Here is a 23785-nt window from a genome sequence, read left to right on the forward strand (position 1 = left end):
TAAAACATAAATAAAAATGTTTTCTCAAATTACCTTTTTCTTTTGCCATACATACCTGTAATTATCTTCATATAACATTAAGTATAGGGTGTAAGTGTACCCCTGGGTGTAGTGTAGTGTGGCGGGGTAGTGTAAACCAGTGATGGCTAGATGTATTTAGGATAGACTCAGGATAAAAACAAAGGGACTTGGGGCGTCTGATTAAGTGTCTCCTCTGCTGAACATCCTATCCTGTCTCCTCTGCTGAACATCCTATCCTGTCTCCTCTGCTGAACATCCTATCCTGTCTCCTCTGCTGAACATCCTATCCTGTCTCCTCTGCTGAACATCCTACAATATCTCCTCTAACTCCTTCATGTCGTGTTCTCTACCTCAGATGTTCCTCGTTTCCTGTAGGAATATAACGTGTTCATGTTCTCCTGCAGCTCGAGGACTACAGTGCCTTGGGTCGTGGGTTGGCGAAGACCGTAAGGACTACCTGGCCGTGTGGGACTCTAGCGTGAAGGAGGATGATGTCGCTGTTCCCCGCTACAAGTGTGGTGTGAGTACTGACGCTGATGTGTGTGTGTGTGTGTGTATGTTTAGTGTGTGTAGAGTGTTTATATGGGTGTGTGTTTGTGTGTGTGTGTGTGTGTGTGTGCCAAGTATGATGGACAGCAAGTGTTGATGAATGTACTCTTGATTTAAGCGCAGGTGTAAGAGACGTGAGGTGGAGTACAGGTGGTTGAGAGGATGGCGGAGGCAGGATGGAAGTGTTGATGCAGAAGGCAGGATAGGAGGGATGACAGTCTCAGTAAGCAGACCGTGACAGCAGCAAGAAGCATCACACAGCAGGTGAATACACAGGTGAGGTACATTTATCACCTGGGAGTACTAATTAACAGGTGTTACAGATGTTCCTGGAGGAGGCGGGGACGGGGCGCGTGTTGCTCTCCTTCAGCGAGGACTCCACCTGCACTAATAACCTCAACTCCCCTACTGATGGGTAAGTCACTTCTCATTCCCTTCATCATTATGCTAGTGATTTATATTTTTAAGGCATTAACCTCACACCATTAACCTTACACCATTAACCTCCACCATTAACCTCACACCATTAACCTCACACCATTAACCTCACACCATTAACCTCACACCATTAACCTCACACCATTAACCTCACACCATTAACCTCACACCATTAACCTCACACCATTAACCTCACACCATTAACCTCCTTCGGTCACATACCAGACACTGGGGTGGAATATAAACAGTATCAGGGGGGGCAGGTATGACGCTGTTATCACCACAGGTACGAGAACTACGTGTTGATGTCGGTCCGTCCTGCCACTGCCACCCGACGTCAGCGCCTCCACCTGCACCTTCCCCGGGACCCTCTCAGGCCACTGGCACCACACCTTTATCGCCGGTGACACCATTGTTTTTAAGGTGAGTTCTTTTTCTTCGTTACCTTAATTACTTGACTATTAGAACTAGTTACTATGCAAGGATGTGGAAGTGTTGAGCTGTAAGAGAACTCGAGGGCTAGTTGTATTAATGTTCTTTTATCTAAATGGACGACGTATGTGTTGAATTGATCATTTCTTAATATTACTGCACAGAAGAAAGGTGTTCAGGGTGTGGGTGGAGGTAGGGAGTCAGTGCACTGTGGTGAGGGCGGCGGGCTGGCCAAGAGGGTGGCACCTCTCCACCACCACTCCCCACCGTACTCTCCCCGGTCAAGCCTCATTACTGTTGCGATGAAAATAGTGCAGGACGAAGGGTGTAAAAGATGTATCAACAATAGTAAGCGTTGTGTGGTAGTGGTGTTATCATCAGGTGTACAGTACAAGATTTGAAGATTCAGACTCGCGAATCCGAAGCCATTTATGGACAGAATATTGCATCTGTCTGTTACTTCGGGTTCACTATAGTTTGAATCTCGGGGTTCATAGTTCAGGAGAGGTTTTGCGTGCGACTGTACTGTTTTCTTTTATATCTGCTCGTCAAAGGTCGGTGGCAGCGGAAGTATGCACCTAAAACAGCGACTATGGAGCGTGAAGTTTGTGTTGTTATATTCACACCATTTGACTTTCACTTGTCATTGAGGATCACGAACCAAAACTGCTAGATGGTTTTGTGTTGTGAGGCCCAGGAACGTGTAGAAAAGAATTAGATTTCAGCGTTCTTTCAGATTTTTTTAGTTCATTCCGATTTTTGCGTTCATTCACATTTTTGCGTCGATTCAAATTTTGGCGTTCATTCACATTTTTGCACTGATTCAAGTGGTTGCCGCGATAAGTGTGTTTGTCAGTAGTGCGTCAGATAATGTATGAACGTTTGACGCTTCTAGTCCTCTTAAGCAACATTGTATAACCTGACTATACTTTTTCCGAGTCACAATACAGGTCAGCCTCATGTAATTCAGTGTTATGTTAGTAATTCTGATAAAATATTAATTTATCTCTTGTTTCGTTATGTACGCGTCTAATTAAATCTATTATATATATATATTTTTTGTTTTTTTAATCATCATCATTATTATTTTAACGTATTTTTTTTTCATAGGCATCAATATAAAAAATTCCTGCCCCCCAGCGGAACTCCCCTTCAACATTGTATAATTCATTCTCTCGACCGTATGATGTAGTGAATTCACCCATTATATACATATATATATATTGTCTTTTTATCCTCCATTATTATTATTATTACTTTCATTTGCTTATTTTAGAATTATTTTTTAGAAGTTTTAATACCAAGATTCTTCAACTAATTTATATTCAGTCGTTTTGTTTTGTTTCGATAAAAATTTATATTACGTTCCGTCTGTTATGTTGAAATAATTGACTTAGCCATTTAAAAACATTGATACGTAAATTATTTTGTCTGTAGAATATCACTTGTTGTGTCTGTCTGTCTGTCTGTAAAAAGAATGTCGTGTGTATGTTGTGTGGTAACCAAAGTTTGAAGAGTTAGCCCATGTCACAAGCTACACCAGGTTACAGAGTTTAAATATCTTTGTTAATTTTTGACACACACACACCTATCCTGCGTGCTTGTATTTCACGGTTTACACACGCACACACGTCCTCATTTCACACGTATGTCAGCATTAAATATACCAACTTGTCTAACGCCATCACAGTACAGTTAGTTCTTAACCAAGGGACGAATATCAGGTATAAATGGAAGTTAATTCTAAACACCTTCCAGGGTTATTAACTTTGGTGGTGATAGTGGTGGTGATGGTGGTGATGGTGATAGTGGTGGTGATGGTGGTAGTGATGGTGGTGGTAGTGGTGGCGGACGTGACACTGGTTAGCCGTGAAGGTCAGGCATCAGACCCGGGCAACCATACACTGCCAGGCCAAGGTGAGGTGAACACACACAGTAGGTACGGCAGCTGTATAGGCAGGGGAGAAAATGCCATTACTATTATTATTATTATTATTATTATTATTATTATTATTATTTATTATTATTATTATTATTATTATTATTATCATTATTTATTATTATTATTATTATTATTATTATTATTATTATTTATTATTATCATTATTTATTATTATTATTATTTTCATTATTATTATTTATTATTATTATTATTATGGGATCACTTGAAGAATCTCTATCAAGCCAGCTTATTTCACCTGAAGATTAACCACCCTAGCACTATTTGTTGGGGGTAGGTTAGGTTAGATTAGTTTAGGTTAGCATTAGGATAAAATAAACTGGGTTGGAGATTCTTCAAGTGATCCCAGTTAACAGATCAAATTAGTTGTGGCAATTAAAGGAGACAGAAAGGCAGAACTAATTCATCACCCCCCCTCTTTCCCTACCTCGCCCCTCCCTTCTTTCCCTACCTCGCCCCCTCCCCTCTTTCCCTCCTTCCTCCCCTCTTTCCCTCTCTCCTTCCCCTCTTTCCTACCTCCCCCCCTCCCCTCTTTCTACTCCCTCCTCTCCCTCTTTCCCTACCTCGCCCCCTCCCCTCTTCCCCTACCTCCCCCCCCCCTCTTCCTCCCCCCAGGGAAAAACAAAATGCCTCTGTCATTTCCTGAGCATGAATAGTGGTAGTCAGGGTCATGGAAGAGACAGACAGACAACAGACAGACAAATGGACAGTTGAAACACCGGCTGAGTCTCCCCTACCTGTACTTACCAAGAATGACGTAAGGGGAAGGGGTGGGGAGTAAAGGGGTTCATTGTATTTTTATTATTAACTAGAATGAGTATTTGATTAACGATGATGATATATGAATTGCGTGATTTTACTTGAATGATTGTCGAGAATTGATAAGCGTAATACATGAGGTAAGAGCGAGTGGATGGTTGGGTTTAGTTGGTTTAGGTTAGGTTAGGTTTAGGTTGGGTTTGGTTAGGTTAGGTTAATGGGATGGTAGCCTAATGTAAACCTTGGGTGGTATTTCTACATTCATTATACTCGTACTTGCCAATTAGTATTTCAGGTGTTGTGTGTGTGTGTGTGTGTGTGTGTGTGTGTGTGTTTAGTTTATAGGTAAGGACTGGGTTTTATGGTTGACTGCCTACCATAACCCAACAACCATGACGCAACAACCACATCGTACTCAGGTGTGTGTGGGTTAGTTAGAAACCCATGAGAGAGAGAGAGAAGGGGATATAGAGAAGAAAGTGAATAGAAAGAAGTCAACTCACAAAATACGTTACGCATATAAGAAGGAAAATTACTGGTACAATCGCTTAATTAAAAATAGGTTACACTCAGCGGGAAAACATTGCGAAACAGCATCAATCAACACCTCATCCCTAAGGACAATCACACCACATCACAACCTGGTTTTATGTGAATGAGAAAATCTAACCAAACAATATTTTACTCACTACTTAAAACCGTGTAACCATACGTGGATTAATGTATACCGGAGGATGTGTTGTGTATGGATATTAATAAGGCGCTTGGTGTTCGGTGAGCCAGTACACCATCACCACCAGCAGCAGGAGGAGACAACATGTGTGGTGGTCGTAGCTGGCATCAAGAGCCCCCACGACACACTTGGTTTAGCCGGGCCTATACCATAGTCTTAAAATCTTTCTACTACCAGATGTGATTCAATATTGACTTCCATTGCTATTGAGACACTCTCCCCCCCACCCCCACTCACTGTATATACTATCAACTATTATTAACGTTGTAAAGGTAATAGTGTAGACGTGTGGGGAAATTGCCATAGCTTGAGAATCTTAGCTACTGGTAATGCTAGGATGTAGAATCACTATTGAAAGGTGAAGTCATGAACGAAATAATTCCTTAATATATGCAATTTACTTTAGTAGTTGTTGATGCCATATATGACCACCTGTTCCACTGTTCACCCAAGCATCGCACCAGTGAACAACCCATTAACTGCAATTGAACAAAGTGGTAATCAGGTCATGAAATTGTTGACGTCTTCTGAGATGGTTTTAAATTACTTGTTGTCTTTTATTCATGTCAGGTGTTGCTAGGGTAATGTCAGGTGTTGCTAGGGTCATGTCAGGTATTTCTAGTCATGTCGGGTATTTCTATGGTCATGTCAGGTGTTCTAGTCATGTCAGGTATTTCTAGTCATGTCAGGTATTTCTAGTCATGTCAGGTATTTCTAGTCATGTCAGGTATTTTAGTATGTTTCTAGTCATGTCAGGTATTTAGATGTCGGTTTTTAGTCATGTCGATTTTATCTGCAGGTATGTCGGGTATTTCTATGGTCATGTCAAATCAAGATCACAGGCTGGGTTCTATAAGGCTCCAGCTTTGCATGTCCCTTGATCTAGGTCACAGTGATGACCTCGCTAATTGGCTGCTTACTTCCTTCATGTTGAGACACCACTCATCCGCTTATATTGTCTTATATTGATTTTAGACTTGGTTAGGTTAGGTTAGGTGAACTCTGGCCAGATACTGAGGGAATGGTGTGTGTGTGTGTGTGTGTGTGTGTGTGTGTGTGTGTGTGTGTCAGATGAACCAATAAGTGTGTCAGATGTAATGATAAGTGTCAGATGTAACCAATAAATTTGTCAGATGTAGCCAATAAGTGTGTCAGATGTAACCAATAAGTGTGTCAGATGTAATGACCAAGTGTGTCAGGTGTAGCCAATAAGTGTGTCAGATGTAACCAATAAGTTTGTCAGATGTAGCCAATAAGTTTATGTCAGATGTAACCAATAAGTTATGTCAGATGTAGCCAATAAGTGTGTCAGATGTATCATTAGAAGTGTGTCAGATGTAACCAATAAGTGTGTCAGATGTAGCCAATAAGTGTGTCAGATGTAACCAATAAGTGTGTCAGATGTAGCCAATAAGTGTGTCAGGTGTTAGCCAATAAGTGTGTCAGATGTAACCAATAAGTGTGTCAGATGTAGCCAATAAGTGTAGTCTCTCCCCCACACAGGACTACCGGAACCACAAAACCTACAGTGCCAGCTGCGTGAAGGACTTGCTGGACGGGGAGAGGTTCATTGTATACGCCCGCACCCACTGGTCAGTACTGTATGCCTGAGATGTTGTGGTGATTGATGCTCTAAATAGTGTATAATTACCTTAGTCTCGGGAAGAAATGTAGTTTTCAATATTAGTATAATTATCTTAGACTAGGGAAAAATTTATCTTAGACTAGGGAAAAATATACTATAATAGCTTTCAAAATTAGTTTAATTACTTGAGACTAGGGAAAGCTACCTTAAACTAGGGGAAAATTACCTTAGACTAGAGGAAACAAACTTAGTAGACTCGGGTTTTTCTCCCTCAGCGGTGACTGGAACTACAACTGCCTGTGGCTGAAGCGACGCAGTGCCAATGTATTAGAATTTATGTTGGGTGAGTGTTGTCATATGTTGTTACACCTGGACACACCTACGTACACCTACCTACACCTGGGGACTATCTGGACACACCTACATACACCTGGGGATTATCTGACACCTACATACACCTGGGGATTATCTGGACACACCTACATACACCTGGGGATTATCTGACACCTACACACGGGATTATCTGACACACCTCCATACACCTGGGGATTATCTGACACACCTACATACACCTGGGGATTATCTGACACCTACATACACCTGGTGATTATCTGACACACCTACATACACCTGGGGATTATCTGGACACACCTACATACACCTGGGGATTATCGAACACACTACACTGGTTATAACCCTACATACACCTGGGATTATCTGGACACACCTACATACACCTGGGGATTATCTGGACACACCTACATACACCTGGGGATTATCTGGACCTATCTGGACACACCTACATACACCTGGGGATTATCTGGACACACCTACATACACCTGGGGATTATCTGGACACACCTACATACACCTGGGGATTATCTGGACACACCTACATACACCTGGGGATTATCTGGACACACCTACATACACCTGGGGATTATCTGGACACACCTACATACACCTGGGATTATCTGGACACCACCTACATACACCTGGGGATCTGGACACACCTACATACACCTGGGGGATTATCTGGACACCCTACATACACCTGGGGATTATCTGGACACACCTACATACACCTGGGGATTATCTGGACACACCTACATACACCTGGGGATTATCTGGACACACCTACATACACCTGGGGATTATCTGGACACACCTACATACACCTGGGGATTATCTGGACACACACTATAGTCACCCAGTGAAGATAAATGTTCTTGCAAAACCTAAATAGATATCTAAGTAATGTATGTTAAAAAATATCTTTGCTTATACCACAACGACCATTAATATTATCTTGTGATGTTGGGTCTTTGTTAACATCACTCTTGATTACGGTAATTGATAAACAGGTAACTCTTAAACTGTTATCAAATAAGAGTTGATGCAAGCAATGGTCTTCTTCAATTATTGTAAAAAAAAAAGATGTCAAAAATTTCTACATCTGATTTTTAAAAGATTTCGAGTTACTGTGGTGATTATACATAGATGTGAGGTTAGGTTAGGTTAATGCCGTTCTGACATCACTTGCAGGTCTTTACCCGAGGGAAAACTTCGACGTTTCGCTGTGTGATGTTGGCAAGTTCGGCGACATGACATCTTGGATCACACAAGGCAGTACGTGCGACCCTCACTCACTCACTCACTCCTACCCTCTTGGTGCCTTGGGTTAGGTTACTCTCTCTCTCTTCTCTTCCATTTACTTGATAACACTTAATCATATCAATTAATTATAAAATCTAATAAGTCAATTCATTACAACCTTATGTTAAATTATTTAGCTGTAGCACATGTATAACTAACTCAGCTGCAACACGTCAAGTAGCAATGGTGAAGCCCCGGTAAGGATGTGTTGTGGTGACTGTAATTCTTTAGTTTAGACATAGCGGGCCTGGACACTGTAAGGTAGAAAACGGGTGTATGTGTAGGGAAGACTTAAGCAGATTGGTCCTTCTCCTTTATGGTTGATCCTCCCAGTATTCCTCTTCCAAAATAGACGCTCCAGTGTAACTATTTCTAACCGATCTTATTCCTAAACTTGTAACTAATGTAACCTAAATTTAATCAAACTTTGTAGTTGACAGTGAAGGTAACTTTATGCTGAAGGACATCATTCTGTTATGTGATCTTATTCTTTACTGTCTCGAACCGTCGTTTATCCTTCAGAGTCACTGTTGGAGGAACCCACGACGTGTCCCATCGTGGGAAACTATGCCGGGGAGCTTCCTGACGCCCCTGGTTACTGTGCTCAGCTGTACTCTGACTGTGAGACTCCACAACTCATGTACTACACCGTCGGTGATTGCAGAAACACCTCCAACGTGTATGAGCGTGAGTAACTGAGCTGGTGGTGCCTATGCAGTGGTTACCTCAGGTTCCTTGTGTACTTCCCTGAGCTAAACTTAACTTACGTTGCATTAGCTTCACTAACGTTTTATCCTTTTTAATGCTACTAATACAGTACCTGCTTTGCTATAACCTGTAAATTGTTTAACTTTACTAATGTGTGAGTAATGAACATTAAGCTAGGTTGAGTATTATATTATTTACCACTAACAACTTCTTTGACAAGTAGCTAAGTAGAAATTAAATCTGTAAGAGAGAGACAGGTTAGTGTATGTTGTGCGGGGAACAAGTTCCTTACTTTACAGACGAAGACCTGCCAGGCCCCACGAGTGAGGCGGGACCCTGGCTGCCGCCCGAGCAGAAGGTGAGCACAGGTGCTGTTCTCACTATCGCTGATGATGAGGGCGGCCGTGGACGAAGGCAAGTAAATGGTGGCCAGTTCCGTGTGGCCAACGCTCGGACCACTACCATATCCTGGCTCTGGGGAACCACCCCTGATACCACAACATCTACAACCACATCGACAACTACCACTACCACAACAACAAGGTCTCCATCCTCACAACGCTCACCATGGACACACTTGCCTCTCCCCCGGCCACCACCTGCCCATTCTGAGTCTACCTCAGAAAGGAATTACGATAGATTCCAACCCGATCCATATTCGGAGTTTCGCAGCCAGCCAGAACCACCCCGTCGAGGTGGCTACAACCCTGTTGACTTTTGGCCAAGTAACCCGAGTAGACCACAGTACCCGCCGGAGAATGCTGCTCCTGAGCTGTCAGTAGCGCCCCCTCAACCTCCGAGGGATCCTTCCCCAACCAGTGACAACTCAGAGGTGGCAGGATCGGGAGTACCAGGCCGTGCCACTTGGGTTCCTGGGGCACCTCCAGGTTTTCTCTCTGCTTCCACTCATCAACCTCATGTCAGTGAACCACGAAACCCCGTAGGAGACAACCGCCACCCAACACCACCAGCACCCCACAACCCATCGTACAACTACTCTCCAGATGTTGGTACTGGTCGTCAACCACTGGAGCAAAGTATTCACAGTCAACAACCCATCAAGCAAGGTATGCAGAGCAAAGACGAGAGTGAGTATGCCTGGGACAACAGACTCAAACATCCTCCTGGCTACTGGTTCACTGCAGGGCCTCAAGATAATGTATCTGCAAGTGTAAACGCTAAGCCTGACTTACCTGACAGGGGGGTGGGATGGGAACCCTCAGAGGAGTCTGGACAGAGCATGACAGACAGTCGGGACGTGCACGTTGGTGGAGGTTCTGGAAGTGGGGAAGTTCCCTCATCTGTGGCATCTTGGCCTGGTAGTGACGGTCGTCAGGACGGCAACCGCTCCTTCACTCGTAGTTCTGCACTTTCAGATTTGGGTGGACCCAGAGATGTTACTACCTCCTTCCCTTCCGGTTGGAAACCTTCTCTTGGTCCATCTTTCTCTACTTCTTCCTCCCCTGTATTCTCTTCTCGGGATGAATCTGATCGCACAAACAATAGACAGCCCATCAGTGGGCGCCCTGATACTGACGACGAGCAACAGGTAAGAGACAGTAGTTTTAGTCACCGTAAGTTCAACAGGACAACAAACAGGCAACCTGGAGGCAGAGGCTTCTGGTCATCTAGTACACAGACAGACAGAAATCAGTCACCTTGGGACTCAGGGTCAAATCCTGACAGTAAAAGACTTTCAGATGAACACTCATACACATCGTCCACCAAAGAACCTCCAGTCTTTGTGGACAGACCTATTGACAGACCACGTGACACTTTAAACTTCCATCCAGTAGATCCTGACCAGCATAGTTCTGTAAACAGAGACTTTTATAGGACAACAGAGGACTCCACTTGGCGAAGAAACCAAGACAGAACACCATCAGGCAGTGAAGTTGATGACATCCCCTTATATAGAGACAGAGGGGCCGGAAAGTCTCCAGGGCGTGACGCTGGATCTCACTGGATCTCAGAAACTATTGACACTGTCCCTGCACATGTTAATCGCCCAGGAAAGCTTGGATATCAGTCAAGTATCGGTGAGCCTGGCCGCGTACCAGGTAGTGGGTCAACAGCTGCTGCACCAGCGAGAGGCATCCCTGCCCATTCCAGGAGGGTTACGGCCCCCATTCTCCCTGCAGGTACAGTGAGTCCCAGGGCGTATGGCGGCGTTAGTCGAGGTTCTTCACAGCACTGCACCATCCTTTTCCTCATGCACATTCCACTTACCTTACCCAGCAGCCTCAGCACCACCTTCCCCGCCAGCATAGTACTGTATAGTGTTCCTGTAGCCTCCCATGTACTTGTTATTCACAGAGTTAAAAGATGCAGCATTATATATAACATACTGTACACGTATTTTTAGGGAGAGAGATAGTTAAGTCTATCCTAACTGGGAGATATTGTTTTTCCTACATTTTCCTTCTTCTCTTCTTGCAAATAGTTACCAATTGATAGTCACTCCTTCATATTTGGGCCAATTGATTTACAACTTAACAGCTTACTCCTTGATCCAACACAGCTTATGAGGACATTAACAGAGCTTATTGCTTTGGATCTTACTTCCTCAGACCACCAGCTACTAACTTAAGATTTAAAAGGAACACCCAAACAATCAAGGCATTATTGCTGTCGTCCTGAATCCTGAGAGCGACAGAGTAATGTGAAGCGTGGATGGGATATTTTGTCATAATGGATGCCAATATAGAGAGCAAAATAATTCCTCTGTTACTCCTTATCTCAAATCATCAAGTCTTCCAAGAGAGAGAGAGAGAGAGAGAGAGAGAGAGAGAGAGAGTACAGGGAAACAAGGCTACTGAACATCTACAAAATATAATTAATTTTGTACCTGTGACATTCAAATCATCTTCATTAGTTCACTTACAGATTCTGAGAGGAAGGTTAGGTAATATATATATGTAGTGAAATGAATTCATAAAAAAAAAGCCCAGTAAATAAACACTTAGTATCCTTGAATAATCGTTTGCTTACTTGGGAAGACCCATGATTAACAGTAATAATTTGGTGTGAGGGTAAATGGGAGGACCTGTGATGGAAAGTCTAACTGAAGTATTCGTAAATTCTCACAGACTTTATCCTCAACTGTGCCCTCACCTGCATCCCACCACACACAACTACCATCACCTTCACACTCAGTATCTGTCTCATAGCACCAACTAAATATCGTGATTAAGGTAACAGTCTGATCTATGTGTTTACGTTATACACATCCACAGTACCACTCACTGCTTTGATTTCCTCCCTAACGCCATTTCAGCACCAGTGTCTCGCTCAGTCACAACTGCTACTGCTATACCACACTCCTGCTATACCACACTCCTGCTATACCACACTCCTGCTACACCCCACTGCTACTGCTATACCCCCACTGCTACACCACGTTGCTACATCACGTTCAAACATCTCCTATTGGGATGTACTGTATATTGATATGATGTCATGTTCACTGGTTATTGGGCAGGAGACGTGAGCCAGATATTGAAGAGGAGTTGAGCACCGAGTAGATAAGAATGGATGAAGGTGACACGAGGCCTATTAAAACTGCACGAAGGAAAATATGTTTAGCACTAATATTTTGAGGCTGCTGAACCTTAACTCATGTAATATTTTTGTATATTTAAGTTAATGATGTCGGTGTTTTGTCGTTTTTGTGGTGTTTTCTCTTGCTTTTTGTTCCTGGCTCAATTGTTACGTGTATGCATGATTGATTGCATTTTGCCTGAACATCCTATGACAACTGTGATTAACCCAGACGATTCGACAATACTTGAGAGTTTCGTTTACTTAAGAGAGTAAAACATACATTTGAGGTCGTCAGTATTAAGACTCAGGTGTGCCCTCAATCATCTCTGGAAGGTACGTGTGAGTAAGTTGTATCTTCCTGCACTCTTGTTTTGGTACTCAGGTCATAGTTTATTCCTTCAGCCACCAGAGGGCTAGAAGGGTATTGTCCACACCCATTTCCTCTGTGTTTGGTATCTTTATTTTTTTATTCTCCACCTGAGTCCTGATAGTGGTGATTAATCCTAAGAAACTACATATTTTATAAATCCCGACAGTAGTTTGTATATGTGCAATGTGAAGATGGTATCCTTAATTTTCATAGATGATAGAGGGAGGTAATATTTTAAAGCACCTCTGTAATGTGTTTTTGTAGCATATTGCAGTTTTGCCTGTAGTCTCTCGTGTGTGTGTGTGTGTGTGTGTCGTGGTACATTTATAAGATCATAGTGGTAGGTTGCTCTTCTGGGTAGAAACTACTCTTCAAATATATAAATTAAAATGATTCACACTACATATAACCTTGATTTCACATTTTTCATCCATATTTAACACCTTGCTAGTTATCTGAGTGGATGCTCTTGTGGTCTGCAGGTTATGTTAGCTTCTGAATTACTGTATGTGTAAATGTATGGGTATGTGTTCACTCTGAGATCGTTTTTATGGTAGTCGTTCTTAACTTAACCACCCACAGTGCCTTTGCCACCCATCCCGCCCACCCACCCACCCACCCACCTACCTACCTCTCTCTCCCTCTCTCTCACATAAGGAACTTTTGTGTGATGTGGGTGGGGTGGTAGAAGGAAAAGTGTGGGCGGGGTGGGCGGTGTGATACAAGGAAGGCATGGGCAGTGGGCTTCATGGGTTATGTGGGTTATATTTCGTCTTGGCTTCTTGGGGTTTCTCTAAGCCATATTGTCTCTCGCCTCATTATTATTATTATTATTTCTTAAAGGTTAGTCCGTACCAGATGTAAACACTGTCACTAATAATAAGCCAATGGTTCGCTCGGGGTAACAGTGTTCTTGTTTGGTGTTCTTTACTGAGTTATCTTTTTTGTTTGTTGTTATTTCTCACTTATGATAATCTCTTTTTGTATTATCGTTACGTTGGTTAGGTTAGGTGTTGATAGTTAAAGTTAGACAATGATAACTTTTATGTTCTATTTACTCTCTCTGCAAATGTTCAATCTGGGCCGTCAATAAAGGTGAGCTTATTATTTCAAGGTCTTTAATCCGGGCTTCCCCTACCTGGTGTCGAGGAAGCCTTGGTGAGGGCGCCGTGCTAGTCACTTGATCCACCCAGATGTGGCCACAGGGAGGGAGGGGAGAAGGGATTAATGTGTGGTCATTGGTCCTTGTCCGTCATTACGTCAAGGAGGGGAGGGGGGATTAATGTGTGGTGATTGGTTATTGTCCGTCATTACGTCAGGGAGGGGGGGAGGGAGGATTAATGTGTGGTGATTGGTCCTTGTCCGTCATGATGCCTGCAATAGTCCACTCGTCTTTTCTACTATTAATTCATTCCCACGTTTTACCCTCTAGCTTAACATCACACACACACACACACTAGAGATAGCCATTAGATTAAGTCATACAATACAACTGACGTTTCTACCATATACAATCAACTGTTCATTTTATTGGTTCATTTATGATGTCATTTACTATCATTACATAACCGAACTTAATTACGCCAGAAAATGTTATTAATGATACTATTAATTTATAGTATTGTATAATGAAGAGGTCCAAAATATTTAAGGATTTGGGATATTTTCTTATTTGTTTTATTTTTAAATTTTACGTAAAAAATTCGTATGGTGTTCGTAGATTTTTCTGGTGGGTTATATATATTTTTTTAGGTCTGTGTATAAATACGTACTTGTATAAGTGAAAATAAGTTTGTGTGTATGATTGTCCTGAGGCAAAAGAAATATTCTGGTCATAGTTGGTGTTTACATGAATTTATAAAGTATTAAAATATAAGATAGTAGGAATAATGCTCTGGTATCTTACTCTTAAGATTAGTGCTAAGTATATGTCGTTTTAAGATAGTATTGTGTAGTGTGTTGGATTCAGTGTTAATATGTTTTTGTGTGGCAGAGCGGGAGTACCAGTGCCTTGGCCAGTGGGAGGAGGAGGGGAGGTTGTACGCCCTTACCTACCGCCGGGATATTCGCATCTATGAGTGCTTCGTAGGCGTCATCAAGCCCCAGGGTGTGGTGTTCATCAAGGAGGCTGGCAGTCATTGCTCCAGGGGCATCCGTCCTGAAGTGCTCGGCATGAAGCTTCACAGGAAAGGTGAGATCAGTTAATCAGGAGGCAGTATATGTTCAGGTGTCATCCCGCCCAGACGATTCCCAGCAGAGCGGTCGTCTGTTCATGATTTTTGCCATTTTAAGTAGATGAATAGGTTAGGTTAGGTTAGGTTGTCAATCGTATATCTGGGAAAATGGCATGTAAGTGTATACATTATGGTCTAAGTTGAATAATAAGTTTTGTTGAGATTAGTTTTGCTGTTTCTGGATTCGTGTAACTGAAAAATAAAACGTTAAACTATGGAATAAGAATGATTTAATTACTTGAGTTTTCTCTCCTGGATCCTTGGTTAAATCAATGAGTAGTTGCTGAACCAATGTAAACTGTTGTATTAATTTGACTGAATCGATATCTATAATTGTCTACTCTTCCACCTCAGAGTCATGCACGGTAGACTCGACACCATCACAGGCCAGTCCTAGCTCACAGAGAAGCAGCAGCAGCAGTCGAGCGCCAGTTACCAAACCTCCATGGCTTCGTACCACCCGATCCTGGAAGCCTATCACAGGTTTGTTTTTAAAGAGTCCATCCATCACTCCCAAAAGTTGATGTTATTTTAATTTTTTTCTTAATTATGTGTAGAATCTTGCAGTAGTGGGATAATTGGTGAAGCAAGTTATATATAATAGTAATAGAAGGTTTCCATTTATTAACTATTTTAATGCTCATTTGCTGTTTTAATTATAAGTACTGTAGGCTGCTAACAAATGAATAATCTGATTAGATATTTGGTATAGTTCTTCCTTTTATCTGATAAGCTTTAAGTTGGGGATATTTAGTGCATGCTAAGGTTATTATCTTTCTTTACATGCTGCTGTAAAATTAGAAGCTGGCCAGGCTTTAGTGAGCTGTAAGGTAGGTGATGTTTGTACAACCCACCACCACCCCACACTGGACACTGTCTCCATCTTGCCACAAAGAATGAGGGGGAAAGGCAGATATCCCTACAAACGTTGGTGGAACAGCAACGAGGAAAGGAAGTTTTATAGGAATACTAATACCCTTCGGAAAAATCACCCGATGAAAAATTTATTTAACAGTATCAGTACAGTGAAGGAGAGGACAAGAGGAAATCTTTTTTGGTATAACAAGCAGTTGCATCATTCTTTTCCAAGAAATAAGTTTGACATTAAAGTAAAGAATAGTGACTTTGCTTCCCAGCGTTTGAAAAGAAATGCTTATGATCAAGAAATTATGTCTGATCCTGACACGTTGGGATACAGAGTAAATGATCACGTTGAAGATAATGATGAAAATACAATGTCAAAGTTTGTAAAAGCTTTAGAAGGTAATAAATCACAATTGATAAAACTTGTTACACAGCAACCTCAGGCTGTGATAAATCGGTATAATACAACTGGTGCTAAACTGATAAACAAAGTTGGCTTGACTGAGGCACTACAGAACACACATGATGATGCAGATGACCAGAGTGACTGCAAAAACTGCTCTGCTGATGCTATGCCTCTACATGATTCTTGGATGGATACTGCTTTTACACTAAAGCACAAAGACACAGATAATCATGAGCATATGTCTTCAGATGCTCGTGCTACCCCACTGTATACTGATAATATACAGCCTGGCATTTCCATAGAAGCTCCGCATATTGTTCCTGCCCATACCAGTAGTGTAGACGAGAGTGGTGGTGATTATACAAGTGAGGCTGGAACCCTGTATAATACTGGGGGAGACATTACCACAACAGACAACATACACCGCCGTGATACTGACCATGTTACTGGTGCTGACAACAGCCATCACCATGATGCTGACCATGTTACTGGTGCTGACAACAGCCATCACCATGATGCTGACCATGTTACTGGTGCTGACAACAGCCATCACCATGATGCTGACCATGTTACTGGTGCTGACAACAGCCATCACCATGATGCTGACCATGTTACTGGTGCTGACAACAGCCATCACTATGATACTGACCATGTTACTGGTGCTGACAACAGCCATCACCATGATGCTGACCATGTTACTGGTGCTGACAACAGCCATCACTATGATACTGACCATGTTACTGGTGCTGACAACAGCCATCACCATTGATGCTGACCATGTTACTGGTGCTGACAACAGTCATCATTATGATGCTGGCCATGTTACTGGTTCTGACAACATTGACCATGTTACTGGTGCGACGACAGCCATCACTATGATGCTGACCATGTTACTGGTGCTGACAATAGCGCATAACCATGATGCTGACCATGTTACTGGTGCTGACAACAGCCATCACTGATGCTGACCATGTTACTGGTGCTGACAACAGTCATCATTATGATGCTGGCCATGTTACTGGTTCTGACAACATTGACCATGTTACTGGTGCTGACGACAGCCATCACTATGATGCTGACCATGTTACTGGTGCTGACAAGCAGTCATCACTATGATGCTGGCCATGTTACTGGTTCTGACAACAGCCATCACCATGATGCTGACCATGTTACTGGTGCTGACAACATTGACCATGTTACTGGTGCTGACAACACTGACCATGTAACTGGTGCTGACAACATTGACCATGTTACTGGTGCTGACAACACTGACCATGTTACTGGTGCTGACAACACTGACCATGTAACTGGTGCTGACAACATTGTCCATGTTACGGGTGCTGACAACACTGACCATGTAACTGGTGCTGACAACATTACTGGTGCTGACAACATTGACCATGTTACTGGTGCTGACAATATTGACCGTGTTACTGGTGCTGACAACAGCCATCACCATGATGCTGACTATGTAACTGGTGCTGACAACATGCATCACCATAATGCTGACCATGTTACTGGTGCTGCTGACCATGTTACTGGTGCTGACAACATTGACCATGTAACTGGTGCTGACAACATTGACCATGTTACTGGTGCTGACAACATTGACCATGTTACTGGTGCTGACAATATTGACCGTGTTACTGGTGCTGACAACAGCCATCACCATGATGCTGACTATGTAACTGGTGCTGACAACATGCATCACCATAATGCTGACCATGTTACTGGTGCTGACAACACTGACCATGTAACTAGTGCTGACAACATTGACCATGTTACTGGTGCTGACAACACTGACCATGTAACTGGTGCTGACAACATTGACCATGTAACTGGTGCTGACAGCATTGACCATGTTACTGGTGCTGACAATTGACCATGTTGCTGGTGCTGACAACATTGACCATGTTACTGGTGCTGACAACACTGACCATGTAACTGGTGCTGACAACACTGACCATGTAACTGGTGCTGACAACATTGACCATGTTACTGGTGCTGACAACATTGACTTGCTGGTGCTGACAACACTGACCATGTTACTGGTGCTGACAACACTGACCCATGTTACTGGTGCTGACAACACCATGTTACTGGTGCTGACAACACTGACCATGTTACTGGTGCTGACAACACTGACCATGTTACTGGTGCTGACAGCACTGACCACTGGTGCTGGCAACAGCCATCACCATGCTGACTATGTTACTGGTGCTGACAACAGCCATCACCATGCTGACCATGTTACTGGTGCTGACAACAGCCTTCACCATGCTGACCATGTTACTGGTGCTGACAACATTGACCATGTTACTGGTGCTGACAACATTGACCATGTTACTGGTGCTGACAACACTGACCATGTTACTGGTGCTGACAACATTCATCACCATGCTGACCATGTTACTGGTGCTGACAACATTCATCACCATGCTGACCATGTTACTGGTGCTGACAACAACCATCACCATGCTGACCATGTTACTGGTGCTGACAACAGCCATCACCATGCTGACCATGTTACTGGTGCTGACAACATTGACCATGTTCCTGGTGCTGACAAAAGCCATCACCATGCTGACCATGTTACTGGTGCTGACAACAACCATCACCATGCTGACCATGTTACTGGTGCTGACAACAGCCATCACCATGCTGACCATGTTACTGGTGCTGACAACATTGACCATGTTCCTGGTGCTGACAAAAGCCATCACCATGCTGACCATGTTGCTGACTTTCTTAGTATTGAATACATTAATAACACACATGGAAATAATATTCATGATGACAACACTGAACTGGGTGTTGAAGAGTTGACACATGAAACAGTTGGCAATAGCAGAAATGGTTTTAGAAGTTACCGTTTAGATTTACATGAAAATGTCACATCCACTGAAATGTCCATGATTAATGAGCACTCTACCATGACTATAAATTATGGTGATGGAGAGTCACTGATACACGACTCACACATAGCAGAGAGACAAAACACAGCTCAAGATTGTGGAGATTTGTCAGAAACTGAAAGCAGGAATATTACTGAATTTGTCCAACTTTCAAATTGCTCTGGAAACTGGCTACCACACTATAATACCACGGTAGAGAGAACTGGATCGGCAAACACGACAGAGGTTGACAGCAAAGATACCGACGCCCACATCAGCACAACTGAGTATCAAAAGGACCCACTCACCACTGTGAAACCATTCTTAGTCACCCTCCCTGCCCTGGTCTGGCAACCTCTTGGTGAGCCAGGTATTAAAGGCATACTGTACTGTAGTTACAAATGTGCTCTTAATAGAATTAGTTTGTGTTTGTAATACATTATCATTACGTGAAACTGTTTTCACTTTTATGAATTTTAAATGCTTATTACACATTTCATCTGTTGGCTGCCATGCTGGATGATTCTCTTGATGTTAACTTACCGGAAATATGGACCACAAGTTTTTGATGAGTGACCTGCAAGATGTATCGTCACACAAACACACACACAAAAGCAGAATTTCCTTTCCCAGTGGGTTATAATGTTCAGTACCAGGACACCCTATCCATGTGGGAAGTGTTTTAATTTACAAGTAGTTCCGTCAAAGTATCTGCAGTGATAGCAAATACTCTCCTTAAGCAATACAAACTTCTGGTGAAGGTAGGCTCTGCCATGGGATGTTTGATGATGGTAAGTCTTGCAGATTACTACTTTGGTTTCCTCAGTCAAAAATGGGATGTAATACCCAATCCATAATCTTATGTCTGCTTGAATTCTCGTGAGTGAAAATGATTTGTGTTTGGAAACCACATTTCTGAATCCACTTCATCCAGTGGTGTACCCTTTTACAATATTTATATGGGTAGGCCTACCAGTCTGTATAATTTTTACATGATGTGTCAGCATGGCTGAGGGGTTATCTATAGTGCAGAGAGATCTATTTATTATGTAGCTATTTTGTCCATAAGTATCTTTTCAGTGCATGCTAGTTGTTCCATGTTTTAGTACAGTACATTTAGTTTCTTCTGTATTTCTCACTCCGTGTTCTTGTTAACATGGACCTGACAAATCTTAAGTGTACAGTTGATGCACAATGCTTTCTGCTTAGAACTGACCATCACACAGTGGCCTGGCATCATATTTGAAACTGGTCTTTTATCATTTGACAATTTATTTGACTGTCGTCATACACTGTGCAAGGCAAGTCTTCCCATGGACCGTATAAAGTCCCTTTTCAAGAGTTTAACCAGCAGACCTTGATAGGCTTTATTCATCGGTGATTCCCATCTGTGAAACCTGAGACTTATGTGTACAGTACTTGTGAGTTCAAGACATCATGTAACCCAGACAGAAGACTTGCAGGACTTTTTTCCGCAACTATTTAAATTTGACTTTAAACAGATATGATTTATTTTATTACAGTAAACCAAATGATATAAAAGTAAAGTCAATATCAAAATTAATAGGTACATTAGAATCCTTACTTGATAAGCCAAATATCAGTGAATAAATACATCAATCTTATCTTGTGGTTTCCTTTACTTTCAGGTCGTCCCAGTCATCGAGGTTCAGGGAGTGCGACGCTACTCACCCCATCACTTGTTCTCATCTTTACTATCACTGCTGCCCTCATAGCTTCCACAGTCAGGACTGTTTAGGTAGCCATTGATTTTTTTTTTCAATAAATTTTCTCTAATATTAAGCAGTGCATAAGTGTTTGTATTCTCTAGAAGTATGCTAGATATGCAGTTTTCCTCAAATTTTATGGAAAAGTATTGGGCGTCTTCAAAGATAGTAATCTGTGAATGAAGATACAAGATCACGGTGAATGAAACCTGTTAACTTACTTATACAGTACAGTACAGTACTGTATAAAACTTTATCTAGAGAGTACATCCTCTAATGGACTGTGGCCCAGTAATAAACATGTAATATGTCATTAAGAGTGCTTTTTGGGCTCTCAATGAATTTTAGTTTTCAGTATTTACCAGAGTTTTGGCCATCGATCAGAAGACACCAAGTGTTACCAAAAGTAACATCATTTGGAGAACAATATACCTTTCACTGACCAAGAAGACTCTGGCTAGTCAGAATATCTTAATAGAATATATATATAACTATAAGAGAGCGAGAGAGAATTTTGAAGATTCATACATTACTCAGAGATGTAAGCTGATTCCTTTTGATAATTGTCATGTTAGAGTTAAGTTGCTTTACTTATTCATAACAGAATGGAAGACTAGCTTTAAATGTTTCTCATTTGGCATTAAATAGAAATGCATTTTAAAATTTATACAACTATGTTGTTTTATTGAAATTTTATATACTGTATTTGAGCACACAGGCCTTTCTTTCAAAACTGTAGGTAAACTGTACTGTATATAATATAATGCTAGATTTTTGCTTTCTGTAAACTTTTAATGTATATATTTGTAGAGTAGTACTGAAAATGACCCACATATGGGGTCCTATAATTGTGTAGGTTGATTGATAGTCATTCACAAACTTGATGTTCACTCATAAATTATCATATAGAATATCTCGCTATTTTGTGACTCAGAAGGATGTTTTATTTTGAATCATGAATATATTAACTGTGCCCTAAAATATATGTTATACACCTGAGCACAAGTTTTCATTTGTTGGTAAAATTGATATTTTTGTATGTATCATTTTATTGGTTCGTGTACTGTACTGTATTTCACTTATGTTTATTATTGGCTTATAATCTTTGTGTACACCAAAAATTTCATTAAAAACAAGTTTTGTATAAATTTTTAAATGTTTTGAGGAAGTATTTTTGTAAGAATGAATCTTAGCTCTACAAAAGTTTTTTCAGGAACAGAACCCAACCAACCTACTCTGTTATTTGATGTTTTAAGAGCACACTCACTCCTCAACACTGAACAAACTATCACATGTCATCATAACCAACATTACACCAACACATCTGTATTATTAGCTCAAGATACAGAACTGTATGTCACTTAACGTAGAAATTAAAATATAGCATTATATTTAATGTATTGTAGAAAGCCAATTGTACTGTATTATTGAGTACAATTGAACTGATAATGTATGTTTATTGAATTGTGTTTTAGGAACTTATGAATAACCTCAATTTTTTTTAGCAAGATTTTTTGTTTTTGAGATATTTATACCAAATATACAGCGCATTATATCAGAATATTTTATGATAATGAACTATTTGTCATCATTAATGTTTTATCCATGGCTCTAGGTTTGACATTAGAAGCAATTTGATTTTAAACAAAAATAAATTAAGGCTGTTTTAGATTACAGTACAGTAGTTACAGAAAATAACCAAAACTATTTCAATTTACTGGAAAGTATTCTATTTTTTAATTAGTTATAGTCCCAGGTTTTACATCAATGCATTTCCATGTGAATTTCAAAAGTATCCTTCCTGAATTAATATAACAGTATTATATGATTTTATATTGTGTATTTTTTCCTTCATGACAAAATATTTTAATTCCCAAAGAAAGATTGTTTTGCCATATTTAAGTACTTATTGTGTGTAAGCAATTGGGTAGGATCCCTTCTTTTGATTGTCAGTTATTGCATCTTCCATGAGCTACAGGAAATATGGCACACACAGTTTCAGGCCATCTCTTGTGAAGGAGGCAGGAGTGTAGGGTGTGGTGCTGATGGTAAGTCACTACCGACGGTCCTAGGTGTAGCAGGAGTCTAAGGTTTATGCCCGTAGCCATTCAAATTATTTTTTTCTCACTACTGCATTTGATGGAGATGTGGGGTAAAACAACCTAAATGTACAGTAATTTGTCAAGGACACTGATAATGTTCTAGGGAGCAAATGTATTGTGGTCAGTGAGGAAGATGCAAGTCTACAGTAAGCCAAGGTGGAGTTGGCTTGATGGAAGTTCTAGGTTCAAGTCCTGGGTGGTTCAAAATTTTTTGTGTTTCTCACTGTTAAATATATTTGTATTTTTTGCTGACATTTTAATTATTATACTGTACTATTGAAATATTATTTACATTGTCTCACCTCTTCACACTCCTGTCGTTATTCTTCACATAAACCATTTGGTCTCTAATGCAGCGCTCTTGTATGGACACTGGATCAACTTCAGATTGTCTTAACAATTTTATAGTACAGTGTATGAGTGTTATTAAATGAACTATTCTTTTCACTTCAAAATATATAATGAACACTGTATATGTTTATTTCCTTGTTTCATTCAAATTTCTAAAGCTCTGCCCCAGGACTTAAAATTAGTTAGAATATCTTTTGATATTTTTTATTTGTAAAAATGTTATTGTCCACTGCATGTTGTACAAAAAAAATATTTATTCCATTAAGTGATTCCTTTGTGAATAATGCCCCTTTGCACCTCCAGTTGTATAATGCACTTGTTCACCAATAAAAGGTTTTATGAACCACATATTTTGTATTATGTTAACTATTACTTAAAAGCTTGAAATAGCAATATATGATGATTGTGCTGTGCAGGTGTCTTTCCATTATACATTATTGCCTGACTGCCTTC

The 23785-nt window shown here is 41.1% G+C and overlaps 1 protein-coding gene across 3 annotated transcripts; it reads left to right on the top strand.

The window, feature by feature from the left end:
- Positions 1–494: 494 nt before the first annotated feature.
- LOC121864161 lies at positions 495–23680 on the top strand. 3 transcript variants are annotated; one of them, XM_042363140.1, is made up of 11 exons: positions 495–541; positions 894–985; positions 1295–1431; positions 6396–6484; positions 6753–6820; positions 8023–8106; positions 8656–8820; positions 9141–10982; positions 14748–14945; positions 15343–15471; positions 15790–17613. In XM_042363140.1, the coding sequence occupies exons 5-11, from the start codon at positions 6814–6816 to the stop codon at positions 17025–17027; spliced, it is 3663 nt and encodes a 1220-aa protein (XP_042219074.1). In that variant the 5' UTR covers positions 495–541; positions 894–985; positions 1295–1431; positions 6396–6484; positions 6753–6813; the 3' UTR covers positions 17028–17613. The 3 variants fall into 3 exon arrangements, with proteins under 3 accessions (XP_042219074.1, XP_042219075.1, XP_042219076.1); XM_042363141.1 differs by having other exon boundaries at positions 506–541; positions 9141–9908; positions 15790–17124; XM_042363142.1 differs by lacking the exon at positions 15790–17613 and adding an exon at positions 20802–23680 and having other exon boundaries at positions 514–541.
- The last annotated feature ends 105 nt before the right edge of the window (positions 23681–23785 follow it).

Source organism: Homarus americanus, unplaced genomic scaffold (genome assembly GCF_018991925.1).
Source record: "Homarus americanus isolate GMGI-L3 unplaced genomic scaffold, GMGI_Hamer_2.0 scaffold26351, whole genome shotgun sequence".
Classification (NCBI taxonomy): domain Eukaryota; kingdom Metazoa; phylum Arthropoda; class Malacostraca; order Decapoda; family Nephropidae; genus Homarus; species Homarus americanus.

Bases quoted from the DNA above. Each gene is read 5' to 3' on its own strand.
- LOC121864161 (XM_042363140.1), top strand. The intron at 8,107-8,655 runs GTACGTGCGACC...TTTATCCTTCAG, and splicing joins ATCTTGGATCACACAAGGCA to AGTCACTGTTGGAGGAACCC. The intron at 8,821-9,140 runs GTGAGTAACTGA...CTTACTTTACAG, and splicing joins CACCTCCAACGTGTATGAGC to ACGAAGACCTGCCAGGCCCC.